Source organism: Octopus sinensis, linkage group LG11, assembly GCF_006345805.1.
Source record: "Octopus sinensis linkage group LG11, ASM634580v1, whole genome shotgun sequence".
Lineage (NCBI taxonomy): Eukaryota > Metazoa > Mollusca > Cephalopoda > Octopoda > Octopodidae > Octopus > Octopus sinensis.
The window spans coordinates 67,327,611-67,341,094 of NC_043007.1; the positions used below are offsets into that span (position 1 = coordinate 67,327,611).

A 13,484-nucleotide genomic window follows, 5' to 3' on the forward strand; every position below is an offset into this window, starting at 1 on the left:
TTTGTCTTATCATGCTTCTTGAGGTTGATAAAGTAAGCATGAGCTTGATGCATAGTAGCTTGGGCAAGCATCTTCTACTATAGCCTTCAAATGACTTATGACAATGCCTTATGGGTGGAGTTTGGAAGAAAACTGCGTAAGTCTATCAAATATGTACCTTTTCATATATATGTATGTGCATATGTATGTATGTGTGGCTTTTGTCTACATTCCTATATAACATTTTGATATGAATGGGATTTATAATAAAAAAAAGTGTTCTTTCCCAAAACTTTGAGACTTTGTACCAACATTAGAAATCAATAATTAACAAATTCAAAGCAAAAACGTAGCAGTAGGAGAAGATATATTGGATCAGGGGCTCTCAACCATTTTTTACCTATGACTTCTTTGATTACTATTTTATTCAAAATTTCTAATTTGTTTTTCACACATTAACTTGTGGAGGTTGAACTATGTTAGAGAAAGAAACCTAAATGTTTCTTGCAATACATACCAATACATACATCTAAAGAAAAAACTTTTTAGGGATTCTTAAAATACTATTGTGGCTCTCCAATTTACTATATCATTGCATGGCCCCCCTACAAATCTTATATGGACCCTCAGGGGCCATATAGATCCCGGTTGAGAACCACTGTATTAAATAATGTAGTTCTACATATCCCTAAAAACAGGATGATCATAAATGGAGTGCCTTTACTCATAAGCCTGCTTCATCAAGACAGAACAAGTGAGATAAATAACATCTGTTTCACTATTCTATTGTCATGTTATCTGTTGCCTGATTGGGTTCTGCCTGAAGGAAATATAGAACTGGTCAGTGTCTTTCTCTGTGTTAGTGCGTCTCAATTTTCATACCTCAATCAGTCAACATACTACAATCACTAGTTCACTGATGGGCAAAATAGGGCACTTCTGAGCCAATGGTTCTCAAATGGGGTCCAGTTAAGATTTTGCTGTTAATATTTATGTGCAGTAAATTGCTTATACTTTTACAATACACAAAATATTTTAATGTTTTCATACAATTTCTAGTAATATTTAATTATAAAAATACTGTAGGATTTTTTTATATACAAAGGCACAGGTGTGGTTCTGTGGTAAGAAGCTTGCTTCCCAACCACATGGTTCCAAGATCAGTCCTACTGCATGGCACGGGCAAGTGTCTTCTACCATGGCCTCAGGCTGAACAAAACCTTGTGCATGGATTTGGTAGATGGAAACTGAAAGAAGTTCATTGTTTATATATATATATATATATGTATGTATGTATGTATGTGTGTGTGTGTCTTTGTTTGTCCCCCACCATCGCTTGACAACTGATGCTGGTGTGTTTTACATCTCCTAAACATAGCAGTTCAGCAAAAGAGATTGATAGAATAAGTACAAGGCTTACAAAGAATAAGTCCTGGATTTATTCATTCAACTAAAGGTGGAGCTCCAGCATAGCCACAGTCAAATGACTGAAACAAATAAAAGTATAAAAGAAGAATAGAATGATCATGGAGGTCCAGTAAAATAAAATAAGAATTAAAGGATTCCATAGGCAAAAAATGGTTGAGAACCACTGCTCTAAGCAGTCATTCCTGCATTTACCCACGTTTTCCTCAAAATCATCTGCAATATAAACTGAAAGATATAGTCTAGTATGTTCTCTTTCAGACCCTATTGAAACCCTTAATCTTCTTGCTGAATATCAAATTAAGAATATCAAATCAAATGGAACATTACAAAATCCTTGAGATACATTTTGTGTATTTTTTCACCAGACACTAGCTAAGAGCATCCTTTATTGAAGAAATTAAAGAAATTGTCCCATTTTTCAATAACCCTTTTGTTACAATATTTCTGCTGAAATACACTACTTTTGTTTCTTTTGATTTTGAAAATTATATGAAGTATGTAGTAAATTAATTCTTTCATTATTAAGCTGGGAGTTTGGAACATAAAATGACAAGAAATTTCAATGGAAAGTTTAAACTTAATTCACTTTGAAACAAAAAACTGGTATCATATAACAAGTACCAGTCAAAAGTAGCTTGGTTTCAAAAGGGTTCACAGAATTTTTTAATATAATATTGAGTTGTCCGGAAAGTTCATGCTGATTTTTAAAGGAAAGAAAAAGGTCAATAAATACGTGCCATTACATTTTTAATCAACCAAATATGAACCATTTTGTTGCACAATGAATCTCCATCTTTCCTTTAACTTGAAAATACCCTCTTCCCAGAATTGAGGTGGTTTCATGGCAAAGAATTCATCAAGGTATCTTTTTGCGTCATCCAAAGAATTGAAATTTTTACCATTAAGACTATTCTGCAGAGATCTGAATAAGTGGAAATCTGAATATGGAGGTGGGATAACACATCCCAGCCGAGCTGCAGCAATTTTTTTCTGGTTCCCAAAGTATCAAGGACCAAAAATGAACTTTCTTATCTTCCATTTTAAAGGATTACAGAATTAACACAGATTATAGGAACATAAACCTTCTTCCACGAAAAGATAGCTTAAACTGTGCTCTAAATGGAGGTGTAGTTAAATCTTATTTTATGAACTCAACCATGTTCTAAAATAAGTCGAAAGGTAAGCTACTATAAATCGGCACGAACTTTCCGGACAACCCAATGGTTTTTAAAACTATGGCACTCACATATCCCAGGTTCAAATTCATAGGTATAAGGAAATAAAACTAATATTCATGTCTTTTAAAAGGGCACACTTGAAATATATAATAATATTTATCTATTATTGTCTTTTCAGCCATTGTTTTTGTGATAGACAGTGCAAAACCTTTGCAGCTAAAATTGGCAAAACTTGATCTCTGGGAGATCCTGCAAGAAAATGAACTGAAACTTTGTCCTCTCTTAGTTATAGCTAACAAACAAGACAGCAAAGGTATTCTTAGCTGTATTATGTTTTATTTTTGTTGTTTTATTTGTGTTATAATTGTCATTATTGTTTTATAGTTAATTTTTTAAGGGTTTCAGCAATTCAGTTGCTGGCTTACTGAAGAATTTGATAATTTTGAAACATAATTATTTTTTAATAGCCATCATTGATGAATCCATTTTTGTCAGTTGAGCTGTCCCATTTAAAATGAACGTTTGAACGTTTGGGTATGTGTGATCAGTTCAACATTGGATAGGTTACTGTACATTAGGCATCACATGTAACTTGTAATCTAAACTAGAGTCTGAATCCAATGATAAAGCTGACCAATTTAATTGGTAATTCCATTTTCTGGCCACAGAATAAAATGGTTTCTTGTTGCTTACTGCCAACCCACTTGAGTTATTATCTTCCATAGAAGGTAATAAAACAATTCTCCTGATCCTTACAGTAATAAGTTTTATTTGTGTATATGCAACTCACTACTGTAAATCAATTGGAGAGTTAGGTGCCAAGTCTATAGACACAACACAGTACCATTGATGGAATACAAACAAACTTTCAGCTACTAATCTTATAATCCTCTTCCCTCAATGTGTTGTCATTCTATAATTTTATGATAACTTTATATCCAGTGATGACAATATGGAATGACAATAAGTTTTCATTTAACTTATATCCATAACCTTGTCTTGGTTCTTGGTTGGAAGAGCTTCATATACACTATTAAAGCCTTCAAGATATGCAGGAGCTTCACAATTCAATATAATGCAATTATGGATGATCGTCTTCTTCAGAATATCTGGGTAGGTTTTAGAGTTTATGGTTGAATCTTGAAACATTAACTAAATACTAACTCTTCCTTTGAAGAAATGAAACTCCACTCCTCCATGCAGACACAAACAACATCATAATGGCTGAAACATTATCTAAATACCAGATCTTCCTTTGAAGAAATGAAATCCCCTCTTCCACCACAGACACACACAATGTTATATTGGTTAGGTATTGCTTGACTCTTGAAAGTGTACACCTAGGATTATACCTTGAGTTTCATGAACAATAAATGAAAAAAGATGTAGATGTAAATTATTTAGTGGATTTCTCATCTCATCACTAAACAGTCCTTTATATCGCTTATAACAATTATTACTACTTATCTATAAAATTACATTTCAGTAATTTTTTTTACTATTATTTTAATACAGTCTTGAATTTTTCTAATTCTAGAAAGCCTTCCTGTGGAGAATGTATCAGACGAGATGGGACTTAGCAACATACAAGACAGAATGTGGTCAATTATAGCTATCAGTGCTTTAGAAACAGAAGGGGTTGATAAAGCATTGCGTGAGTTGTGTCGGCTTCTTGACGAGCACCGAGCTTCCATGCCTTAATTGTTGACAAGATATAAACTTGTCATACAATCCAAAGAGTTGAAAACTAATGCATCTCTAAAACAAAAGACTATAAATATGTGGAAGCAGTCTTAAACCCAGAGCAACAGACACCATCTGAAAATCTCATGTACAGCGCCATCTTTTGAATTGATTTGATGTGATTTTCTTTGAATACTAGCAGCCTTCTGCTGGTTTGTGATATTTGTCTTGAAAGTGGGTAGATTCCACCAATGGCAAACGTGTGCTGAACATTATATTGGTTATTGATTTGTATAAAATAAATCGCATGTTTTATCAACAATACATCATATTTATGGATAATATTAAAAGAATATACAATAGATTGTGTTGAGGTATACTGGAATATACATCCTATGTATATAAGCACTCACACACACTCACATATATGTATGTGTGATTGTGTATATATACATGTATATGGAAATATATTTAAATATTGTCAAGCAATATATTACCGGTTATGGCATATAACTGGTCAGAAGTTTACCATCACTTTTACACTGGCTATTACACCTTGGCAACGTTGATGACTATTCAGACATATTGATCAGAAGTACATGGCCTTTCTTTATGCTGGAGATATATAGAGAGCCTGGGTAGCTCAGTGTTGGCAAAAAGAAATAGAACAAAACATAGCAAAAAAGTTTTCTGAGAGAAAAAGAAGAGTTATTTCCAATAAGTTAAGGCTGGCCATGGGTGAAGCATGTAAGCTGTGTGAGTGTGTGTATGAATATACAATTTCCTAATTCAAAACTAGACATAGCCATGTTGTCAAACAAATTTCTGCTCATCAGAATAGCATCCAAAAATTTTGCTTTTTTAGTTTAGGTAGGCGCTTGGATTGTGCATATGGTCTGACCATATCTGGATGGAAGTAAAAGGTGCAGGCTCTGCTTAGCAGAGAGGAGTATCATTTTAAAAAGATTTTCACAATCTACACATTCTCCTAAACTAAAAAAGCAAAATTTTCGAATGTTGCCCTGATGAGCAGAATTTTGTGTTGGCAACATGATTAAGTCTCTTTTTGAATTAGGGGATAGCACGTGCACACATGCACGCACATGCATGCGTACACATACACACACACAGAGTTTATGTGTTACTCATGACTGACATCAATTTATGAGAAATAACTCTTCTTTTCCTTCTAGAAAAATGTTTCATTTCATTTTTTCATTTCATTTTTTCTTTTTGCCAACATCAACCAGAGTCTATATATCTCCAACATAAAAAAAAAAAAGGAACTACGCACTTCTGGCCAGTATGTATGAACACTCATCAGGACTGCTTGGCTGTAATCATCAGTGTGAAACTAACTGTAACATTCTGACAAGTTACATGCCATAACCAGCAATAGACTGCTTAATGATATAGAAAAATATAACCGCACTATTACTCATATTGAGTGTGCTGTTTTCTGACTTATAGGCAACTAACTCATAAAATATATATATATATATATATTATATATATATATATATATATAATATATATATATATATATATATATATGTATGTATGTGTGTATGTATGTATGTATATATACATACATACACACACATGCATACATGTGTGTGTGTATGTGTGTATGTATACACACACACACATACAAAATACACATGTATATGAATTGAAAATCCTCCTGCACCCTCCATATACATAGGGCTCTTATAACCTTGTACCATATTAGTTTCTATGAGTTCATTGAAGTTCCGTAAGCAATCTCTTTTTCATATCAGAATCAACACCAGTGCTTTGCAAAATCTTACTTTTGAAGAAGGTTTAATAAGGTAGTGAATCTGAACACAGAGCAAAAAGAGCCAAAACAGATTCCATGAGCCATCATGTCTCATATTCTAACTATTTTAAATGACCACTCTTGACTGGTTCATTATTTTATCAACCCTCATAGGATGAAAGGTGAAGTTGACTTGCCAATACTTGAAGTAAGTATGCAGAGTCCCCGAACAAATGTCATAAAGTATTTTATTTGGCACTTTAATGACTTTTGCTCCCCAACCATGTGGTTTTGGATTCAGTCCCATTGCGCTGTATCTAGGACAAGTGTCTTCTACTATAACTCTGGGTCAACTGAAACCTTATGAGTGAATTTGATAGTCAGCAACTGAAAGAGACCCATCATGTGTGTGTGTGTGTGTGTGTGTTTATGTCTCTTTGCCTTGACAGTATTTGTAAAGGAGCATCACTGTCATACAAGCAGTATAGTTTATTTCCAATCTTCATAAAAATAAGCTTGACCATTGAGTAATATTACCTTGCTAGGAAACTGATGAAGGTTGTCAACAATAGGGACATCAAGCTGTAGCAAATATTTCAATGAATTCCGTCTGACATGCCAGCATTGAAAAGTTGACATTTAAACAACAATGAATCTGATGATAATAATGATGATGTATTTGTTATTAAATTGAAGAGAGGTAAAATATGGCAAACATGAGCATTGTTGGCCTTATGCCTAGATTAGAAACCATTATTATCATTAAGGTGGTGGATGATAGAAACGTTAGCATATCTGACAGAATACTTAGTAGAATTTAGCTTTACATTCTGAATTCAAATCTCTATAAGGTTGACCTTGCTTTTCATCCTTCTAAAGTTGTTAAAAAAGTACCAATCAAGTACTGAGACTGAATAAAACATCATATTATAATTTTTTATTTAGCCAAGGCACAAATCTTTTTTTTTTCTTTTCATAGGAAATGGTGATGGACAATATATACAGCTTCAATTTATTACAGGTATTTGTTTGGCCAACTCCACAATAATGCAAAATAAATTTGTCTCTAGTAGAATTTGAACTCTGTAGAGCAAATAACTAAACTTTAGATACCTGAAAACATCTAAAGTCTGGTTCTCTATAGTTTCAGCTCTCTTTCACTAAAACATGACTGCATATAACTCTAATATACTCCACATTATCACATGTGTTTTGTGCATTTTCCAAACTACTAACTGTTGCATGTATTGTCTCACTTTCACACTCCAAATCTTACTTGAGACAAGAGGGAGTCACTATATAGTTACTTGACCAACTAGAAAAATCAACTAAATCTCTCTCAAATCACTCCCTAATGTTTAAAACAAAAGGAAGGACATACTGAAAAACGTAGATCTATATAAAATATATATCTCAAAAAAAAAAGAAGGAAAAATAAAGAAAAATGATGGGTCATTGCTGAACACCTCTAATCAAAATTTTGCTGGAGTCTAAATAGTAACCACAGAAACGATTTTACTTCTCTTTCTCCCCCACCTCTTCTTTGACTTGCTGTAGGATTGGTTTAGAAGTATTGTACACCTCCACATCGTTCTGAAGGTTCACTTATTGCAGCTTCTATCCCTGATAGAAACGCAATGTGTTAAACTGTCGGCAGTTAAAAGTTATCTCCCTTACTTTTATTTAATTTTTTTTCCCCCGCCGTCCGACGTTTGATATTCTGTTTTCACACATAATACTTTTGTAAAACTCTCGATATTGCACTAAAGTCCACCTCTTTGAATGCAGCCAAGACATTACTTGAAACATTTCCTGAAACAGCCTTCTATCTAGAATATGCCACCATTAAGGCAATAACTGGTTAGTTTCGTATCTCATTATTTTAATGGGGAAAAAATCATGCTTCACAGTATTTTTTTAAATCAATTTTTTTGTTTTTGGCTGCTGTGCAAAAATTTGTGAATTACAACTTATATATTATATACCCTTTCTGCATGTTAGGGCCTTTGAAATTTTATGCTCTTCCAATAATCATCAAGTATATTCTTGAACTGGATGGTTGTTTTTTACACAACAATCTCCTTATACCATTCTTTATCAAATGTGTACCTTCCTCTGTCTGTGAAGTACTAAAAGGAAAACAAGCGCCTTAAGTCGAACTTCCTTTGTGAAGACCTTCAATTTTGTATTCAGTTTGGTGGCATTCCTTTGCACATATTCTATATAACTTTACATCCATTCAGGAAATTTGGTCTTCAAATCATGCTATCATGTTTAAATATCTGAGTTTTCTCTTCTATCCAAGTCATAAAAGCAACTTCAGAAAAACTGGGACTGTTGTAATATCGAAAAAGAAAAAAAAAAACAAAAAAAAAACAGACAAACCAAACAAAAAAAAGGAGGAATCTCAGTTTTAATAAAAAGTTGTCAAGCGAAAATTTATGCAGTGCTTGAGTGAATAGTCTGTGTATAAAATATGTATGTGTATACATATCAATATTTATATCAACATGTGTGTGACTCACTTTGTATAATGACTGAATTATCCTAGAATGGATGAATGTTAGAATTATTTTTTTAAAAAGTCATAAATATTTCTACATACTATTTGTCTACAAGTAAATGTAAAGTAAAAGATGTTGAAGTCTGCTTGAAATATAATAATCCATATTTGGTTAAGTGCCTCAGATTTCTTGAGTTCAAATCATAATAGATATCAACATTGTCATCAATCTCCCTGGAGTAAATAAAATAATTACCAATTACCTGAAATTCAATCCAAATCAAAAAGATTCATACTGAAGAGTAGAAAAACAAGAGATGATTCTTATATTACATAATAAGTAACCATAAGCCTCCAGCTGTTTCTAAACTGTAAAGTTACTTTTGTACAAATTTTTGTGTAGGTGCATGTGTAGTATAGATATTCTCTCTCTCTCTCTCTCTCTCTCTCTCTCTATTTATGTATATATTTGGTCATCCCATAAATAATGCAGTTTTTTATACTTTTATCTTTCAAAATTAAGATAAAGTTCTTTTTTAATCTAAAATATACTCCTTCATTTTCTGCAATGCTTTTCCATCTATCTGGTAGACTTCCAACATTCACTCCTCTGTTTTGACCTTGTCTGCAGCATTCATATTTTTTCCGTCCAAATGATTTTGAAGACTGCAGAATGTTAATCAGATGGAGCAATGTTTGGCGAATATAGTGGGAGGGGCATCATTTCCCATTCAAACTACTCTAGGCTTGGAATGTCATCCTCACTGTATGTGGCCGAGCATTATCTTGAAACCAATGATGGTCATTTTTCTTCTAGCGCTGACTTAAGCCACTCAAGTTGCCCACGGTAGATTTCCTTTGTTATTGTTTGGTTTGGGTTTAAAAGTTCCAAATGGACTAAACCTTTTATATCCCACCAAACAGATAACAACACTTTACATGGGTGGATGCAGGTAGTTTATCCTATCCCTTTCTGACTTCGAGTTCATGCAATTGAAAAAACCACATTACTTATGGAAGGACCCAATATATATTTGTATATTGCATTTTAAATGGCATGATGTATAACTGGTATTTAGAATCCTATGTGCAGCTTTATACATCAAAAAAGAAAACTACAAAGAGTACATGTGTATTATTGTCCATGTTTCCTTTCACTAGTCTCCATAGAAGGATTATAGAGGATATGTAGAAGACAAAAGGGAAAAATTGGTTCTTAAATTATCTAAATTACATCATCTTATATGTGTTTCAGTGAAGAGCATGGATGAAATATGTCATCTGGGCCGGATACGTTTTTTAAGTCTTCACTTCAGCAGTTTGTACAGATTCTGAATCTGTGATGAAGTGAAGACCTAGAGAACTTACCTGACCCAAATTGCTTAATGCAGCCATGATCTTCATCAAACGTGTTAAAATGACATAATTAAATAATTTAAGAAACTTGTGTGTAACCTATCTACTAATGTGTAGCTAATCCACTCAGATGAAGTAACAAATTGAAGGAAGAAAGTACAGGCTATGTCCTCTCATCATCTGCATATAACAGATCTGTTCATATGTAACTGATTCACTCAGTGAAAGAGTAGTGATGGAAAAAAAAAAAAAGAAAGTTGGCTCTATGAGTTTGATTTTTAGAAAACTTGCTATATTGCTTATTTCTAAGTGCCAGGAATCCTGGCAGTTCTCCTGATGGATTAAGCATGTAACCAATTTGTAATAGGAATGTGTTTTGAAGAAAAGTGTTTTTAAAAGGATTGTTATTTAAGTTTCTTTATATGCAAACAGAAAATATTTTTTCCCTTTTGTTTATGACAGTGGTTAGCAGGGTCAGTATCTTAAGTTTTTCAGTTGCACACAAGTTGCAATTACTACTGTGCCTATTGCATGCCTTCACTTAATTGGCTATTCTCTACTTGATTTTAAGATTACTTATTCTGTGATCTTTTAAATACCAAATATAATTTGGTAATGTGGAGTTATATTTACTCCTGTATATGAATGAAAGGGTATACAGCAGTCATAAGCAAAGTGCAAGACTTTCTGAATGGCACAAAAAATTACTTTGAATCTGTTTCGTGGTGCAGTTTACCTGATGGTTAACCATATCTCATGCATCCTGCTTCTTAAAAGGGCTTAGCCCAAGCCTGGTATACAGTGAGAGGTTTTGAATGAATTTTCAGTAAAAAAAAAAACCTTTTTCATGCCATCAGTTCTGTGCACAAGCTCCTTCAAGAGGTATTTATGGCTTAGAGAAGAATTATTTATTTATCTCTAATTACATTTATACTGAGGTGATTGTGTAGTATTTCTAACTATTGAGATCCTAAATGTAAACAACTAGAGTTTCTCTTAACATCTAAATGTTATGGTATCTCTGAGAAGCAGGAAATGTTCATTTATCAGGGTTATGAAGTATTCTGCTGTATTTGTGGAGATAGTAATATATTGTGCATTGCTGTTTTGTTATTCAATTATATTAGGAGTGGTTGTGTATACTTCATCTTCTTAATCCTCTATTATAGTATTGGGCAGCTTTATTAAGCATTACCTAATGATAGACTGGATATACTTCTATTCATATCGTCTGTGATATGTTTAATAACTGTGGGTGGATGTATAATTAAAACTTTTATTAATGTATACAGTTTCTTCCTTCAGCTTATAATACAGTGTTTACCAGTAATTAGGGTTATACCATGTTTATTCTCAGATCACTATTTCCACTACATATTGCCGTAATATACTCCAATTGTGTTTTGTTGTGATATTTCTGAATTATTTATCCTAACAATTATCCTAATAATTATCTAATTATTTATCCTAACAAAGAGTCAGTTATTCAATGAATCGTCTCTTTAACCTGTTATTCAATTACTAGGTTTAATAACTTTTCTTTAACACCCATCTAACGACAAACTCAGATTAAAAGGTACCTCTCCTAACATTTTACGGGTTACTTTAAATTATTTCCCTTTAATTGTGATGTGAGAATTACTTCCCCTGATCGATAGCTCTAAATTTTTTGTTTTTGTTTTTTAAGCTGAATCACATATTTTACTTAAGGATTTGTTTGGCCAGTGAGATGTGTTCTGCCATCGGATGAAGTATTCTTAGCTATAGAAACTTCTGGGTTTTATGGCTTCAGCTAAATGAAATAATATATATAGGCGCAGACGTGGCTGTATGGTAAGGAGCTTGCTTCCCAACCACGTTTCCAGATTCAGTACCACTGCATAGCATCTTGGACAAGTGTCTTCTACTATAGCCTCAGGCTGACCAAAGCCTTATGAGTGGATTTGGTAGACAGAACCTAAAGGACACTTGTCGTATATATATAAATATATATATATATATATATATATAACTTACAAAATAAGGGCAAAAGAAAAATTCTAATGCCAAATATGCCGAAAAAAAACAAAATTGTCAATAACCATTATAATTTATGCCTCAATGATTATTGACAATTTTGTTTTTTTCGGCATATTTGGCATTAGAATTTTTCTTTTGCCCTTATTTTGTAAGTTATTTATAAATTTAACCTTTAAAGGTATTTTTTGATATGCTGGCCATTGATAAAATTTTTTTTCGAAAAAACTTTATCCTACATTAGTTATATATATATATACATATATATATATATATATATATATATATATATATATATATACATATGTTATCGAGCATGATCATTACCAGTATCGCCTTACTGGCACCTGTGCCGGTGGCATGTGTAAAAGATTTGAGCGAGGTTGTTGCCAGTACCGCCTGACTGGCATGTAAAAGCACCCACTACACTCTAGGAGTGGTTTGCGTTAGGAAGAGCATCCAGCTGTAGAAACTCTGCCAGATCAAGATTGAAGCCTGGTGCAGCCATCTGGTTTGCCAGCCCTCAGTCAATTGTCCAACCCATGCTAGCATGGAAAGCGGACATTAAACGATGATGATGATGTTATATATACATACATACATACATACATACATACATACATACATACATACATACATACATACATATATATATATATGTTTATCTGTGTCTGTGTTTGTCCCCCTCTTCCCCTGACATCGCTTGACAGCCAATGCCTGCATGTTTACATCCCTGTAATTTAGCAGTTTGGCAAAGTGACAATAGAATAAGTACTAGGCTTACAAAAAAATAAGTCCTGAGGTCGATTTCCTTGACTAAAACGCTTTAGGATGTTGCTCCAGCATGGCCACAGTGAAATGATTGAAATGTGTAAAAGAATAATGTGTAAAAATGTGTAAAAGAATATACCTATTTCCAGTCCCTGCACAGCTCACTGCCCATTTGATAATTGTTACTTTTTATATGTGAGCACAAGACTTTAGGTATATGAGGGAGGAATATCAGTTTCTATCTGATTCGCTTTTTTCTCCAGTTTATTAATAGTGATACTTTACTTAGTTTGGTCCCTGGTACCATCCTGTGCCCACCATGACAAATATACATAATTCCCACAAGCCAATAAACAAGTCTGTCTGTTGTTGTTTTACCGTTAGAAATTGCAGCCAAATCTCCTTCAATTTGGACAGTCAATTGACAGAATGTTGCACAAATACCTTGTGATGTTTGTTTCATCTCGTCTGCAGTCAGCTTTGTCTTTCAACCTTCTATGATCGATAGAGTACTTGTAACAATTACTCCCTCTCACTCATAATCTGCTGATCATTGTGCAATTAATTCCATTTAAATGATGCCAGAAAATCCCAACTTTGGTTAAAGGAGATGCTAGGGACCATCAGCTTTTCATAAAAACTAGTATGTTTCTGAAACCATCCCTGAAGCAGACATGGACAAATTCATTTGTAGTACAGCAGAAGCAGACTATAGACTAAGAGTGTTGTAAGATTTGGCTGTCTCCTGATTACAAATTAATGCATAAATTACAAATTCCTAGAAGGTATG

The 13,484-nt window shown here is 33.3% G+C and overlaps 2 protein-coding genes across 4 annotated transcripts in view; both read left to right on the forward strand.

Annotated features, from left to right (window-relative positions):
• Positions 1-8,480, forward strand: part of LOC115217441 (ADP-ribosylation factor 5) — a 36,755-nt gene extending 28,275 nt beyond the window's left edge. The window contains exons 3-4 of one of the 3 annotated variants that reach the window (XM_036507648.1): positions 2,764-2,898; positions 7,028-8,480. In XM_036507648.1, the coding sequence (XP_036363541.1) occupies positions 2,764-2,898; positions 7,028-7,128 (236 nt within the window). In that variant the 3' untranslated portion in view covers positions 7,129-8,480. Of the gene's footprint in view, positions 1-2,763; positions 2,899-4,100; positions 5,367-7,027 lie in introns of those variants that run through there. The other 2 variants (XM_036507649.1, XM_029787142.2) reach the window with 2 other exon arrangements.
• The window catches only part of LOC115217536 (transcription initiation factor IIA subunit 1), an 89,691-nt gene continuing 83,234 nt past the window's right edge, over positions 7,028-13,484 (forward strand). The window contains exon 1 of the mRNA XM_036507647.1: positions 7,028-7,069. Coding sequence (XP_036363540.1) covers positions 7,031-7,069 — 39 coding nt within the window. The 5' untranslated portion in view covers positions 7,028-7,030. The remainder of the gene's footprint in view (positions 7,070-13,484) is intronic.